The following is a 14,896-nucleotide window of genomic DNA, read 5'->3' on the forward strand; positions in this document are numbered from 1 at the left end:
TGTAGTGAAATGTACCAATTATTCAGCACCTTCAACGCTGCCAGACACCGTGGGGGTGGGGTGGGGGAGGAGTAGAGTAACTCTAAGACACAGCTCTCTGCTGGATCCAAAGCCTTTTTCCCCTTCCTATAGACTTCAGACCCTCCTTCTGTTCCATGTGCTGAACGTCAGCACATAGCAGCCACGTGGGTCGAAACATTCCTAACCTTACCTAGCATTGTGGAAGTACTTTTTAAAGTTTGTTTTTATGATTCCACCATAATAAGCATATATGAAATATAAAGCTCTTTTCCTTAGTTTGAGTATAGAATGGCACCCATTTTCTCCGTACAGCACTGTCGTGGTCTTGTTTTGGGTTGCTGAGTTTGTCTGTATCCACCCATGAGATAGGAGCACACACAGGAGCAGAGACCTTGTGTATTATGCCCACCCTGTGTAAAATGAGAAAGGGGACAAAACCCGGCACACACAAGGTATCCACTTGCCCCACAACTGGAGTGGCAGGGATGGGGGGAGGTGGGGTCCTGGGCTGAGCCCTAGGTAACATCAGTGAGCTAAGTGATACATTGTGGTGTGGGGAGACAGGCAAAAAGCAAGACAAGTAAACAAGTAAGTGATGTGTGTTAGGAGAGCAGAGGGACGGGGCATGGTGGGGATGAGGGAGTGAGCCGTGTGAACTTTATATACAAGGTCATTCCAGGCAGAGGGAGCAGGCCGCTTAGAGTAGGCTCTGGGCAGGGAGGAAGTCTAAGACAATGCAAGGACTGTGGCTTTCACCCTACTTGAAGAGGGGGGCCTTATGATTTTGAGCAGAGGAGTGACGTGGTTTGATTAAAAGGATCCCCCAGGCCATGTGTTGAGAAAAAATGAAAGGGTAGGGCAGCAGGGGGAGGGCAAGGTGAGAGCAGCTAACTTGTGCTACAGTCCTCTGGGTGAGGGTGTTGGTGGCTCAGACCAGGGTGATAGTAGAGGTAGGGAGAACTGGCCAGCTTCTACAGGCATTTTGAAGGTTGAGCCAATAGGCTGTTGATAGATTGTGTGTGGAACACAAGAGAAAGAGGAGTCCAGGATGACTCCCACGTTTTAGGGGCGAGCAACCTTGTGGATGTGTCTGCAGATGTGGAGCCAATCAGAAAGTTGGACTTGCTTCTCATTTGGGATTCTTCCACCTCTAGGACCTTGTGCTGTGAAATGCCCCTGTCTGACCAGTTTCCTGTAATTCCACCTCCTCTCCTCTCTTTCCTTGACTCTTATCCTCATTTTGGCTCCCCCTGGCTTCTTATCCAGCTTGGACCTCAGGGACAATGATTTAATGATGCACTTGCTGCCTTTCTAGAATCCCTTGCTTCCTTGTGGTCCATGGACCTGGGGCTTTGGCATCATGTGGGGGCTTGTTAGAAATGCGGACTCTTGGTTCCCAGCTTGGATCCATTGAATCAGTCTGCATTTTAACAAGATCCCAGATGATTTGTGTGCACATCATAGCCTGAGAATTTACTTTATTTGCTCCTAGGTGAGCAAGCTTTGCTGAAGAAGGTCGTAGAATCTAACATAAAGTTGCCTTAGATTTATTCCCTACGTGGTACTTAAAAACATCTTTTTCTCTGCTTTACTTTGGGGCTAGGAAAGCAAGGAGGCTGGAATGGGCAAGTATAGTTTTATATGATTTATGTAGAGAGTTGCCTCAACTCTGAGAAGTGTGGAATTCTTTTTGCGAAAGAACGCAACCCTCTTCTGCCTGTGTCATTTGGAAACGTCGCCCTAACAGTTAGTGACTGGAGGGCTGGAAAAGATATACCCATTTCAGTAGCTTCTGAACTCTTCCCTTCTGTAAACCGAGTGAGAGGATAGCAGGCCGGATGGGCTCAGGACCAAACTGAAAAAGGAAGAAGCCCTGAGCCAAGAAACCCCTTTGTGTTGCAGATTCTTACTTTTCAAGGAGGAAATTGGATCCAGGGTGATTTCTCAGTGTCTTCCAGCCCTTACTGTCAATGCTTACACTGACTTTTAAAAGAGAGTACAAGAGAAAAAACAAAGATGATGAATAAAGTGTATTTTTCTAGGACTACATTCTTAAATAAAACTTATTTTTAAATTTCAGTTTTAGGGAAGAGGAGACAAGGATAGAATGCTTAACTGAGACACATACAATAACCTCAAAACTTGATTTTACCTAGTTCTTTCAATTTCTTCCTTTTCTGACTTCAGTGTTGGTTTTGTCACCTCCCCCCACCCCCAATACTGAGGAGTAATAAAATGAAAAAAAAAAAAAAAAACAAGAGCTGGGAAGGCAAAGCATGCACAATGCAGACTGCAGCATCACTTCTGCATTTGTAAAACTGAACTGCAAAGTATTTGAATGGAAAAAGAATGCTTGCCTGTGACTTCAAATATCAAGATCTTTCATGTTATGCTAAGAATATACCATATTTTAAAAATGTTTTAAAAGGAATTTATTTCACAATTTGTAGTTCATCAAAATAAGAAATATTTCTATTATAGTATCCCTTGACAGCCAACTGACAGCTATGCAGTCCTGCTTGTCAGCTTGTCTATGGCCATACCCTATACCTGTAATGCATTCCCCTCCTTATCCAAAGTATCAGGACTCTGACCTGAGGGCATTCTGTGGCCATAATGTTTGTAAGATAGGAGGATCCCAGAAGCCCAGCCCCCCTCAACCCTGCTGTAGAGTCTTAGTGCTAGAGGCTGCTCACGGCTTAATAGAATCATCCTGGCAATAGGAACTGGACATTGTTGTAAGGGACTGTAATGTAAACCTCTAGAAGAAAAGAAATCTATTTTATATGTACTTGGGGGCTGACTAGATGGATAGTTCTTAAAAACATACTAATTCAACTATTCCTACCTTTGACTTGGTGCAGCTTGATAATGGATCCTTACCATCGATAGTGAACGGATCTACCTTCCCCTCGGCATCCACTCTTCCGGGACTACCCAAAATAACTTTGGCTGGGTAAGGATTAAAAACAATACATTTTCATTTACTTTAATGTAAGAGATTAAGAAACTTTGGGGATACATCTGTGATTTTCCTCTATGTTATAAAATTAGCAAACCATGACTTCTAAAAAAAATTTTTTTTATGTTAATCAATGCCGCCAACAATATTTCTGCTTCCCTTCTGGTTTTATTGTGGCTAGAAAGGTTGATCTGTAATCTCTGTTTATTTCCACTGTCCCGTGTCAGTGTTTCAAAAGTTTGTTTTTATTTATAGCTCTCCCTTGATTGCATAATGATTCAAATTGCGCTCATCCATCTCTTTTGTGTTGTCATCAATGTCAGGATGAAGTGGCAGTCACTTAACACCAACATTGGTGGCTGGTGGTGACCTTTCTCAGGCTGCCTCTGCCAGCTGCCTTGTGTGCTGAGTCTGCTTGTGCTCGGTGCTATTGCTGAGGCATATGGCTGTCCATATGGACATGGGCTGCATTCATTGGGGACCATCTTACCATATTAAAGTCGTCTTTATAACTGACTAATTAAACTAATCAAGCTGATCGAAACTTTGTCAACACCCATGCACTAACCATGTTTTGAGTAGCCCTTTTTGTTCCTTGAGCCTCTTAGTTGGTTATAGGTTTGATTATTTACCTTCCTGCCTTCGAGAAGTTTTGGCACACAATCTAATGTAATCGTACACTCTGTCTTGGGCCTGCGGGCCCAGGGCCTGGAAGAAATCAGAGCAGGCAATTTACAAAATGTAGATGGCTTCTAGGGCCTTCCAGGCTCCCGCAGTGTTCCACCATCGGACAGCTCTTCATCATGGCACTGGTAAGTGTAAGGAGAGCTGTTTGGGGGCATGTACAAAAGGCTAAGTGAACCACTTGGTAGGGTTCTAGAGATATGATGGAATTCAACCAGTGTTTTCTCCTCTGAGTCGTCACTGAAGAGGTTTGGTTTCTCACATGATTTGTAGACTCAGTTTTACCAGTTGCTTTTCTTCTGGTTGTAATGCTTTGCAAAATGAGATGACCCCTCACAATTACTTTGATGGAATGAGGCTGTATGGAGCCCCTCTCCTTGCTTCATTCTCTCGGTGTGATGGATAAGTGAGGATGCGGCTAGTGTTGCTGAACTGGTTACATCATCATGGGTGTTAACAATTCTGGACCAAGCAAACGATTTGTGCTGCTGGCATTACGTCTTGGGTTATATGACGTGGTCTCCGAGGCTAAGCTCCTAGAGCTATACTCAGGTTATCGTTCTTATGATCTAGGAGCACGTGCGCCACAGCCTGGCTTCACCGCATGCTTTACTGTGCCTAGAACATCCACGGGAATTTGATACTTCTAATACTTTCTTTCAAGGGTGTGCTCTCGATGGCAGTGCCATTTGAGGGTTCATGGTGTGCAGCTGGTGTATATTGCCACCTAGGAGCAGCAACGAGGACATTTCCATTGTGGTATAGTTCTTCTTCCCCTCCCCCTCCTCTCCCTCCCTCCTCCTCTTCTCCTTCCTCCCTCTTCAAGCCAAAATAAAGGAAATTATGGCCAAATTTTTTCTTTATTTTGAAGTAATTACGTAGGTTATAAAGGATTTTTCTGTTGTAACTGAAGTGCCAGGAACAACATGAGTTTTGTGTTTATGTTCTTGGCCGCAGATAATTACTCAATTTGGTGTCACTCCAGTGAATCAGCCTTGATGATCTTTATCTCACTATCCACAGAACCAATGGTATACTGGAAAATGCCAATTCACTATTTGTAGTGAGGGAACAGCCAAAAACGGTCTGCTGGTTGTTTCCTTCTGTATGAGTTCTTAGCCACAACTAATTTACAGTATTTCTTCACGTCTTTATATGCTTATTAGTTTTGTTTTGTTTTTTTTAATTCTGCAAGTAAATAAGACCAAATTAAATCCGAAGACATCAGAAAAGAAAGTCTGCCAGCCCAAGATGGTTCAGATAGCTCTGATGTAGTGGGCAGTAGGGAAGAAGATCCATGCGAGCCCCTCGGCATGAGTAGTCCATGCTCCCGAATTCCCCAGTCCTTATTCTTTAGAATTGTGTGATGAATTGGCTAACTTATTACCTAGCTTATAGTGTTAATAAAAATTCACATCCTGTCACTCTATAGCTTTAAGAATCTTATTATCAATTAAGGAATATGAATTCTTTGTCTCTGATGTTATATTGTTCTTGGTAACATAGTGAACATCATAATAAAGGATACCAAAGGGTCCGCTCTCTGGTTTTTTTTTTCTTATAGAAGAGGTCACCATCATTGTGGTATGGTTCATTTATCACATTTTTCTGAGGCAGAGTCCAGCTGTCTAGATTTTTCTAATTCTGTAATTTTCAGATTAGTACTAGGAGAGTGATCAAATATTAGCAGACCCATGTTAGTTTCTGTTGTAATCACCTGGCGCCCTTGCTGTCCCCTCCTGCAATTTGAGCTCGTTGCAAACAGGTTGTCTATGCTCATGCTGCCATTCCAAGTGAAACACCTTTTGACCGAAAGAAAAACCTCACACCTGAAAGATTGATCTCAAGTTCTACTCCTTCAAGAGTGGTCTGTTTTATTTTAACTTCTCCCGTCTATGTGAAACTTTCCTGTCTCTGAGTTTGTGAAGCTTTTATAATCAGTAGCAAATAATTTGACAGTTGATCATAAACTATCGTATGTTCTCTGAGTTTTCAGTTGTATGTATCTCATGTTCCTGATTATTTGGTGGACTTCTCCAGGGCAGACACCATAATTCTGAAAATAACCTCCTTTGATGTCCCCTACAGTACTTGTCAATCTTGGCTAGGTGCTGATTTCTTGCTCAGTACCTGGTGGCACCTTCCTGACACTGTCGATGCTCACAGAGTTATCCTCTCCACCTGTGGTTGTGGTCAGGTCACCACTGGAGTGTCTCTGTGTCTACCCCACCCCCACCTCAGGACAGGGAGTGCCAGGCCCCTCCATGCTCCAGCTCAGGGGCAGGGCTGAGAGGGCCAAGGCCGAGAGTAGTGCAGAGCATGTCAGGGCCCTCTCCTCTGATCTACAGAGGATGAGAAAATGGAGGGAGAGCCTGGCTAGCCCCTTCTGGGCACACCCAAGGGCATGAAACTACAGCTCTCCTAGCTTACAAGGGGGAAGCAAACTCTATGAACAATCAATTAATACAGCATTCAGTCATATAGTTTGGGTGTATTATATTGAAAATGGGAAACATCTCCAGAAAAAGTAACAATTAGCATCTTGTTTGTTTGTCAGGTACCTGTTTCCAGGTGGGGGTGGGGGAGGGAGCAGAGACAGGTCACTAAACAGAGGTTCAGATGGTGAAGTAAGTGCCGAGGACTGATAAGCCAGATGGAACCCATACCAGAGCAGAGAGGAGGTTAGGAGAGTCAAGATCATGGGTTGACATCAACCCAGACAGTTAAGATAGAAGAGGGCACAGAGGACAGGGCAAAAGGGTTTGCTCCAATACTCTCTTCAGGATATTGGTATTGGTTATAACCTTATAGCAAATGGTATGAAATAGTTCCCATGCTTTGAAGGGCAATAAAAGACTGCCAGCAAGCATTAATTGTGTGCCAAGTACTGTTTTAGCTGCTTTAGGAAACTCAAGACCCAGATGTGGTCCTTGCCTGGAGTAGCTAGTGCATTGCAGAAATGAAGCCGGCATAGCCACATCCCCAGGAACATATTTGGAGGATGTGACACATACAAATGTCACCCCAGTGCCCAGGGAGAGCCCTGACCCTCGTTTCACCATGATCTATTTAATGTCTCACATTACTAATATTCTGAATTCCCAGTGAGATGAGCATCGTTTCTAAGCAATGCCTGGAAACTTTCCCCATTTTGTAACCTGCAGCTGCCCCTCATATTTAGCAACATCCAGAGACATGTTTACCTGCCCTTCTCTCATGTCCCTAAAGGTGACTTATGGGCTAACCCCCGAAACAGCAGTTAGAAGGGAGTTGCAATAATCCTTTCCTAAAATGAGGGAGGTCCCCAATAACCATATGATAAACTTGAAATGTACTTTTGTATTGTTGAGACTATTGGAACTCTTATAGAATGGACAGCTTTAAAATGGTCTATCTTTCTTCAACTTATACTTTCCATTATTGTCCAGATTTCAGAAAATACATGGAAAAGGGGGTTTGGCAGAGGTGGACATACAAATAGAGGTCAGGAAAAGAAACTGGGAAGTCTTCTTTGGGAGGGTGAGCTTTGCAAGGGACCTGCTTCCTCCCCCAGCTGAATCTCTGGGCATGCACAGGCTGGATTGGGAAGGCTCCATCACCTTGTAAAATATGCACGCCATTCCCGTTTCATGATCAGGCACCATTAATTAATACCTGTAACTAACTGGTGTTGAGATTTTCACTATTTGTTCATAAACACCAGATACTTAGCTAATTTTCTTTTTAAAGAGTAACCATCTGAATACATTTTCTTTTTTAATCTTTATAGAGTAACTCTTAGTTCATGGGACACAAAGTCTAAAAAGCCATGTAACTGTACCAAATCCCAGTGTCTGAAATTGTAAGTAATCACAAATCCTTCATTATTAAATATGAAATAAGGTTGTTTAGAAATCAGTAAGTGGAGCACAGTCCAGACAGACCTAAATGGCTAGCCATGTGCATGCTACAGTTAACGCCCGGCAATCATGTCCTAACGTTTGGTGTAAACCAGAACAGTAACATGCCCCACTTGCAGTAGAAACCTGGTTTGTTTCTTTTGGTGTTATTTTGGCCAACTAACTGAGCGAATGACACTGCCTACAGTCCGAATAATATAGTTTCCTTGGTGTTGCTTTACCTTCTCACCCATTAGACAAGGACTAAGCCGGCACTGCTGCTGAGCATTAACTGTAACATTTCCACATCCTATTTTTAAAAAGTCTGATGAATTGATTTACTCTACTCTTGAATTTTTCTCAGAAAAATTCTCCCCCAGGCATGCAAGCCCCCAGAAGGCTCAGTCAAGAGGGTAGTAGGAAGATCGTCAAACAATTGTGGGCCAGAAGTAGAGAGTATGGCTGGAAGAGGGGGTGACCCTCATCCACCCAAGTGACAGCACTGCAGACCTCAGCTTCCTCCTTCTACCTGCTGTCCTCTCTATTCTTAGCTCTTGCCATGGGCTGCCTGTTTTCTGCTCTTTGTGCCCAGCTAGCTTTAAGTTGCATGTTGGAAGGGAAAGATGTCTACTACCCTAACCACATCTCCACGTGATTTTCCATTGCAGAGCTCCTTCTGAAGTCACTGAGGGCTCCATTGGTGGAACAGTGATGTGGGGGTGCACAAGTGGGTAAAAATCCAGAAGGCCGTGAAACTTGGTTCACAAAACAAAACTGGAAAAAAATATTGACTTTAAAAACAAAAGAGTAATGCTAAAGTCTAGGGTTGATTTATGGAAATATTTGAGCTCTCATTGGTATAGTCTGTGAATGCAAGTCATATACCTCTCTGAACAATGGAAGCACCAGGAAACAACTGATCAGGAAGTTTTTAAAATGCAGCTCTGGGTGAGGAGGAAGGAGAAGAGAGGGGGAAAAGCCTGGACCATGTGAAGTTGTCAAACCAAAGTGGCCTGCCCAGATGGAAACTTCTGATGCGGTGGAGGACAAGGTGGTAGTGTCTAGAATGGACAGAGGCCAAACAGAGCAGTGGGGCACCCATGGAAGAGAGCTGCTAAACTGCTGGCTGGGTTTAGGGGTTGGGGAGGTTAAAAAAAAACAAAAACTACAACATAAATCTTAGAGCAAAATAGTGACTAATCGGGGACCAAGTGAAATAACCCCTAAGAACTTGGAAATAATATGACTCTCTGAGAAGGGTTTAACTTATTGAATTATCTCATAATGGAAATCCAAAGAAATAGCTTCTTGCTTATCAACAGCATCCCAGATTAATTGCCAACTAACACTGAGGGGAGATTTTGCTTCCCAAGGGGGCTTGGTCAGCACTGGAACAAAGGAAAAGGAGAAGAAGTTCAGGGTGTATCCATTGCTATCCAGGGGAACGTGGGCATTGCCTTCACCCGATTCAGGAACCTGCCAGCCCCCACGGGGCACCTCGGATTCCACACTCAGCAAGTAGCTGTCTGACCAATGATTTAGCTTCCCCCATCTCTCCATTCTGAGGAACCTTGGAAGGAGGATGTGAACACTTTGGGGATAAGAAGGGGATGATATTTCCATCATAAGTTATCACATGACATTCCGATTACCCCATCAGTTTGGTTGAGATCAAGTCCATCAGTGAGAAACCAGTTATCTCTAGAAATACTGGTAAAGTTCATTTGCTGTTCTTAGAGAGACTAAGGAATGGAGAATTTTACCAAAACAGAGTTCTGCTGCAAGGCTTATTGGGAGCAGACACCTGGCCTTGTCCCGGCAGCAACACCACTGTGTCTATGCATGCCATGTGTACTTACATTGGGAGACTTTGCTGCAGGGGAGCAAATGTAAGGAGTGGGTTCACTATAGTGTGCTTCACTAGCCAGCATGGCTCGTCACTAGTCATAGCTTTGGTCTTCTTTACTTCTCTGCTCCCCACAACTAAGTCAGTCATAAATGTAAGGAAACAAAATATAATTTTCTTAAAGTGAGCTTGTACCACTTTAATGGGAGTCTTTATTTGGTAAAGGTCAAGAGGTTTGCTATTAACAACCATTAATAAAGGGGAAAACAAACTATTTCTAAATATCAAAGTAATACATGCATGTGGTAAAAATCAAATTACTGGAGTTATACTTAGGAAGGAAAGTAATAGTATTCCATTCTACCTGTCCCTATTCCTTGGTCTCTACCTAGAAGCTTCCACTGTCCCTGACTTCTGTTTTCAGACTTTCTGGGATTACCTTTATGCCTGTAAAGATAATCGGCTGATTCTCGCTGTGGCATGTGAGGATTTCCCTCTCTGACTTACCCCTTTACCTTCTTCCTTTCAAATAGAGTTAGGGTCATACTTTTTAGTTGCTCTTTCAGTTACCTTGAAACCTTAAATAAGATCCTTCAATCTTTTGTTCTTGTCCATTATTCCAATAATATTTTAATGCAGTATTTAAAAAAAAAATTAGTACAAAAAAACATGGCGAACAAAACATCAAAAATTGAGAATTATTTTTAAATGGTAAATTCAATTTATTTAATTAAAACACTGTTGATGTAAATTTAATAAATGTCATATTTTTGTGATTGTTTTATTGAAAACATATTGATTATTTAAAATGACCAAGATATTTAATGTCATTCACTTATACTTTTCTATCATTTGCATAGCACTATCTAAAATGTTATATATATTTAGACATCAGTTACTTGGTAATGAGTTTAATAAGGGATTGATTGTGAAATTATGGTATAACAGGATTTTAAAAATATGAAAGCAAAATAAGTGTTAAATTCTGAATTTTGGGGCAGTGCTTATGTCATAGAGTAAAAAGGAGCTTTCTCCAGTTAAATGGAGAGAGTTCTCATCCTCCTGCATGAGCTCTGAAAAGTAGGAATTGATTTTAGGTGTATAGATTTTTTCAGAACAGTTTTATTTAGTCCTGTCATATATTGACTTTAAACAAATCCAAACTCAGCTTTTTAAGCACCTTCTACTCCAGTTCATTTTTTTGCTGAGATGTGTGGGGTTTGTTGGGAGAGATTATATCTACATTTTTTACCCCAATCAAATCTAAATCAAGATTTCAATTGTAGATTGGGAAGTATCCAATAATGCTACTTCAAATGGTCATTTGTTTCTGATTAATCAGTTTAGTTATTACTACCAGAAGTCTGTGGAATAGAAGGTCAAATCTGGATAGCCATTTTTGATAGATTCCTTCCTTATTCATACTTTTGTTTTTTTATATTTATGGATATTAAATAATTTATATTCTATGGCTTATAGCTGTAATATTTAAATTCTCTGCTTGTCTGATTCCAGTGTTTGTTTCTTCTCTAGATTTTTCACTCTTATTGGCTTGTTACCTCACATATTTCACGTATTTTGTGATTTTTGTTGTTTTTGTGAGTTACCATCTTTGGAACTTTCTGTGCGGGAATTCTTTGGGGCTTGGCTGGAGAGGGCATCCCTTGAGAGACAGTTTGTCTGCTGTTCCCTGGAGTTTGGGGCATTTCCAACAAGTACAACTTAAAATTTGTAGCTAACTTTTTTTTTTCCTTAGGCCACATGTTTTGTATGAATTCAAATCTCAATCCCAAATGAAGACTTCTTGTAACTGTTTATCTCCCAACTCCATCTTGAGCCAATGCCAAGATATGCATTTCTTTTGGAGGGCATTTGTCCCTCGTTCAACCCTTTCGCTAGTTATAGACCTACTGATAATCTAGCTTTATGCATAGGTTTTAGAGCTGACTCTCAACCTTGAGAATGCCCTAGGCTTTGGATTAATACATGGAAAGCACTTGGAGCTTTGCTGACACATTGTATATGTTCTTATAAGTATTTGCTATTATTATTGTTGTTTTCTTCTCTTCTTCCTCTGTGTAGCAGTTAAAACCAAAGGCTTTGGTTGCTGGATCAGCATATGCCCTAATGCAGCTGCAAGATTCAGCTTTTGCTTTCCCACCCACAGTCATAAGTAAGACAGGGCAGAGTCTCTCTTGCCCGCGCTCTCTCTCTCTCTCTTTTTTTTAATTTAGAACATTATATATATATATATTTTTTTTGGTGGAGGGATGGTGCATGGTACGGAAATCAAACCCAGGTCTCCCACATGGAAGGTGAACATTCTACCACTGAACCACCCATGCTCCCAGAATATTATATTTTAAATTCCATATATCAGCCTAGATTTTTTTTTCTCTTTAAGCTTGAAAAGAAAACTAATAGCTAAAAGCCTGAGAACAGTGATCCCCTGTGTTCTAGAGGTTTGTGTTGCTATAAGGTTGGAGAGAATTGGGAACCTGGGTACCATGCCCACCGGGTGTCCAGTGCTGGCCAGCCCTACCTGCCAGAGGCTGACAGGCCTTCCAGAGAATGAGGCCCACGAGCCTCATGATGTGAGCGCTGGCAGGGGCTTCTCAGATGCTCTTCCTTCCTTCTGTTTTTTCTTTTAATTTGTTTTATATATATATATATATATATATTTTTTTTTTTTTTTGGCCTGGGAATAGGCACTGGGAATTGAACCTGGGTCTCGGGCATTAACTTTGTATTTTGAAATAATTTCAAACTAACAGAACAATTACAAAAATAATACAAACCTCATACCGAGAACTCCAACATACCTCTCCCATGCCCAGATGCACCAGTTTTAACATTTTGCCCCTTTGCTAAATTATTCTGTCATCTATCAATCTCAATTTATCAATCTATCATCTCTCTCTCTTTCTCTCTCTCTCTCTCTCTCTACACACACATGCAAATATATACTCCTTGAACATTTAGTACTTCCATGTCCATTTCTTACGAACAAGGATATTCACTTATGTAATCACTTTATGTGCAATTATTAAGTTCAAGAAACTTAACATTGATAGAAAACTTATAGTCTACATTGCATTTTTTCCTTATATGCCAACACATACTTTTCTTAGCTCCAATCCAGTATTCATTTAATTGTCATTGTCTCTTTAGTTTCTCCTTTTTTTTTTTTTTTTGATTGTGGAAGCATACATAGCATAAATCTTCCCATCCCAGCCCTCCTCCCAAGCACAGCAGTCAGTGGGCTCAGTCACATTCACGTTTGTAGCACCCTCACAACCATCCAGTACTAGAACTTTCCCTTCACCCCAAACGGAAACTCTACGCCCATTCTGCATTAATTCCCCATTGCCCTGGCCCCACACCCTGGTAACCTGCACCCTACTTTGTCCCTATGAGTTTATATTCTCTGATATTTTCTTTGTGGTTGATATGGGACTTAACTCGGATGTGTATATTCATGTCTTTCACTAAATTTGGAAACTTTCCAGCCATTATTTCTTTGAATTCTCTCTGCCCCTTCTCTCTCTCTTCTTCTGGGACTCCCACAATATGTACGTTGGTACACATGACGGTGTCCCACAGGCTCTGTGCACTTTTTTTTTCATTCATTCTTCCTTCTGCTCTGCAGACAGGATATTTTCAATGTCTTATCTTCATGTTTTCTGATTCTTTCTTCTGCCAGCTCCACTCTGTTGAACCTCTCTAAGGAATTTTTAATTTCTGTTACTATCATCTTCAGCTCTATTTGGTTCTGTTTTATAATTTCCATCACTCTATTGAGATTCTTTTGATGTTCATCTGTCAGTTTCCTGATTTCCTTTAGTTCTTTGTTGATGTTTTCCTTTAGCTATTTGAACATATTTAAGACTATTCTTTTTTTTTTAATTTATTTATTAATTAAATTTAACAAACCAAATAAAACATCAACATATATAATCAGTAATTCACAATGTCATCACTTAGTTGCATATTCATCATTTCTTAGAACATTTGCATCAATTCAGAAAAATAAATAAAAAGACAATAGAAAAAGAAATAAAACAAAAACAGAAAAGAAAAAAAAATTATACCTACCATTTCCCTTACCCCTTGCTTTCATTGATCACTAGCATTTCAAACTAAATTTATTTTAGCATTTGTTCCCCCTATTATTTATTTTTATTCCATATGTTCTACTCATTTGTTGACAAGGTAGATAAAAGGAGCATCAGACACAAGGTTTTCACAATCACACACTCACATTGTAAAAGCTCTATCATTATTGAATCATCCTCAAGAAACGTGGCTACTGGAACACAGCTCTACATTTTCAGGCAGTTCCCTCCAGCCTCTCCATTACATCTTGGATAACAAGGTGATATCTACTTAATGCATAAGAATAACCTCCAGGACAACCTCTGGACTCTGTTTGGAATCTCTTAGCCATTGCCACTTTGTCTCATTTCACTTTTCCCCCTTTTGGTCAAGAAAGTTTTCCCAATCCTTGATGCTGAGTCTCAGCTCATTCTAGGATTTCTGTCCCACATTGCCAGGGAGGTTTACAACACTGGAAGTCATGTCCCATGTAGAGAGGGGAAGGGCAGTGAATTCGCTTGCCATGTTGGTTGAAAGATAGTCCACATCTGAGCAACAAAAGAGGTTCTCTGGGGGTGACTCTTAGGCCTTTTTTTTTTTCAATCTAATTTATTTTAACATTTGTTCCCCCTATTATTTATTTGTATTCCATATATTTTACTCATCTGTTGATAAGGTAGATAAAAGGAACATCAGGCACAAGGTTTTCACAATCACACAGTCATATTGCAAAAGCTATATCATTATACAATCATCTTCAAGAAACCTGGCTACTGAAACACAGCTCTACATTTTCAGGCAGTTCCCTCCAGCCTCTCTCTTATGCCTTAACTAAAAAGGTGATATCTATTTAATGTGTGAGAATAACCTCCAGGATAACCTCTTGATTCTGTTTGGAATCTCTCAGCCATTGAAGCTTTATTTTGTCTCATTTTGATCTTCCCCCTTTTGGTTGAGAAAGTTTTCTCAATCACTTGATGCTGTAATCCTAGCTCATTCTAGGATTTCTGTCCCATGTTGCCAGGAAGGTCCACAGCCCTGGGAGTCATGTTCCACATAGCCAGGGGGGAGGGCAGTGAGTTTGCTTGTTGTGTTGGCTGGAGAGCGAGGCCACATCTGAACAACAAAAGAGGTTCTCTTGGGGGTGACTCTTAGGCCTAATTTTAAGTAGGCTTAGCCTATCCTTTGTGGGGTTGTTTCATATGAACAAACCCCAAGATTGAGGGCTTGGCCTATTGATTTGGTGGTCTTCACTCCTTGTGAGAATATTAAGCCTTCTCCAAATGGGGAAGTTGAATTTTTTCCCTTTCTCACCATCCCCCCAAGGGGATTTCGCAAATACTTTTTTTTTTTTTTGCATGGGCAGACACCAGGAATTTAACCTGGGTCTCGGGCATGACAGGTGAAAAC

At 41.0% G+C, this 14,896-nt stretch overlaps 1 protein-coding gene across 14 annotated transcripts in view; it reads left to right on the forward strand.

The window, feature by feature from the left end:
• TESMIN (testis expressed metallothionein like protein) overlaps positions 1-14,896 on the forward strand; it is a 178,666-nt gene that overhangs the window by 11,016 nt on the left and 152,754 nt on the right. For 11 of the 14 annotated variants that reach the window (XR_013157490.1, XM_077115470.1, XM_077115471.1 and 8 more), the window contains 2 exons: positions 2,886-2,977; positions 7,437-7,508. Coding sequence is in view for 13 of the 14 variants with exons in the window: in XM_077115470.1 (XP_076971585.1) it covers positions 2,886-2,977; positions 7,437-7,508 (164 nt within the window). In the remaining variant the exon portion in view is untranslated. The remainder of the gene's footprint in view (positions 1-2,885; positions 2,978-7,436; positions 7,509-14,896) is intronic. The other 3 variants (XM_077115467.1, XM_077115475.1, XM_077115468.1) reach the window with 1 other exon arrangement.

The sequence above is a fragment of the Tamandua tetradactyla genome, chromosome 9 (assembly GCF_023851605.1).
Source record: "Tamandua tetradactyla isolate mTamTet1 chromosome 9, mTamTet1.pri, whole genome shotgun sequence".
Taxonomy (NCBI): domain Eukaryota; kingdom Metazoa; phylum Chordata; class Mammalia; order Pilosa; family Myrmecophagidae; genus Tamandua; species Tamandua tetradactyla.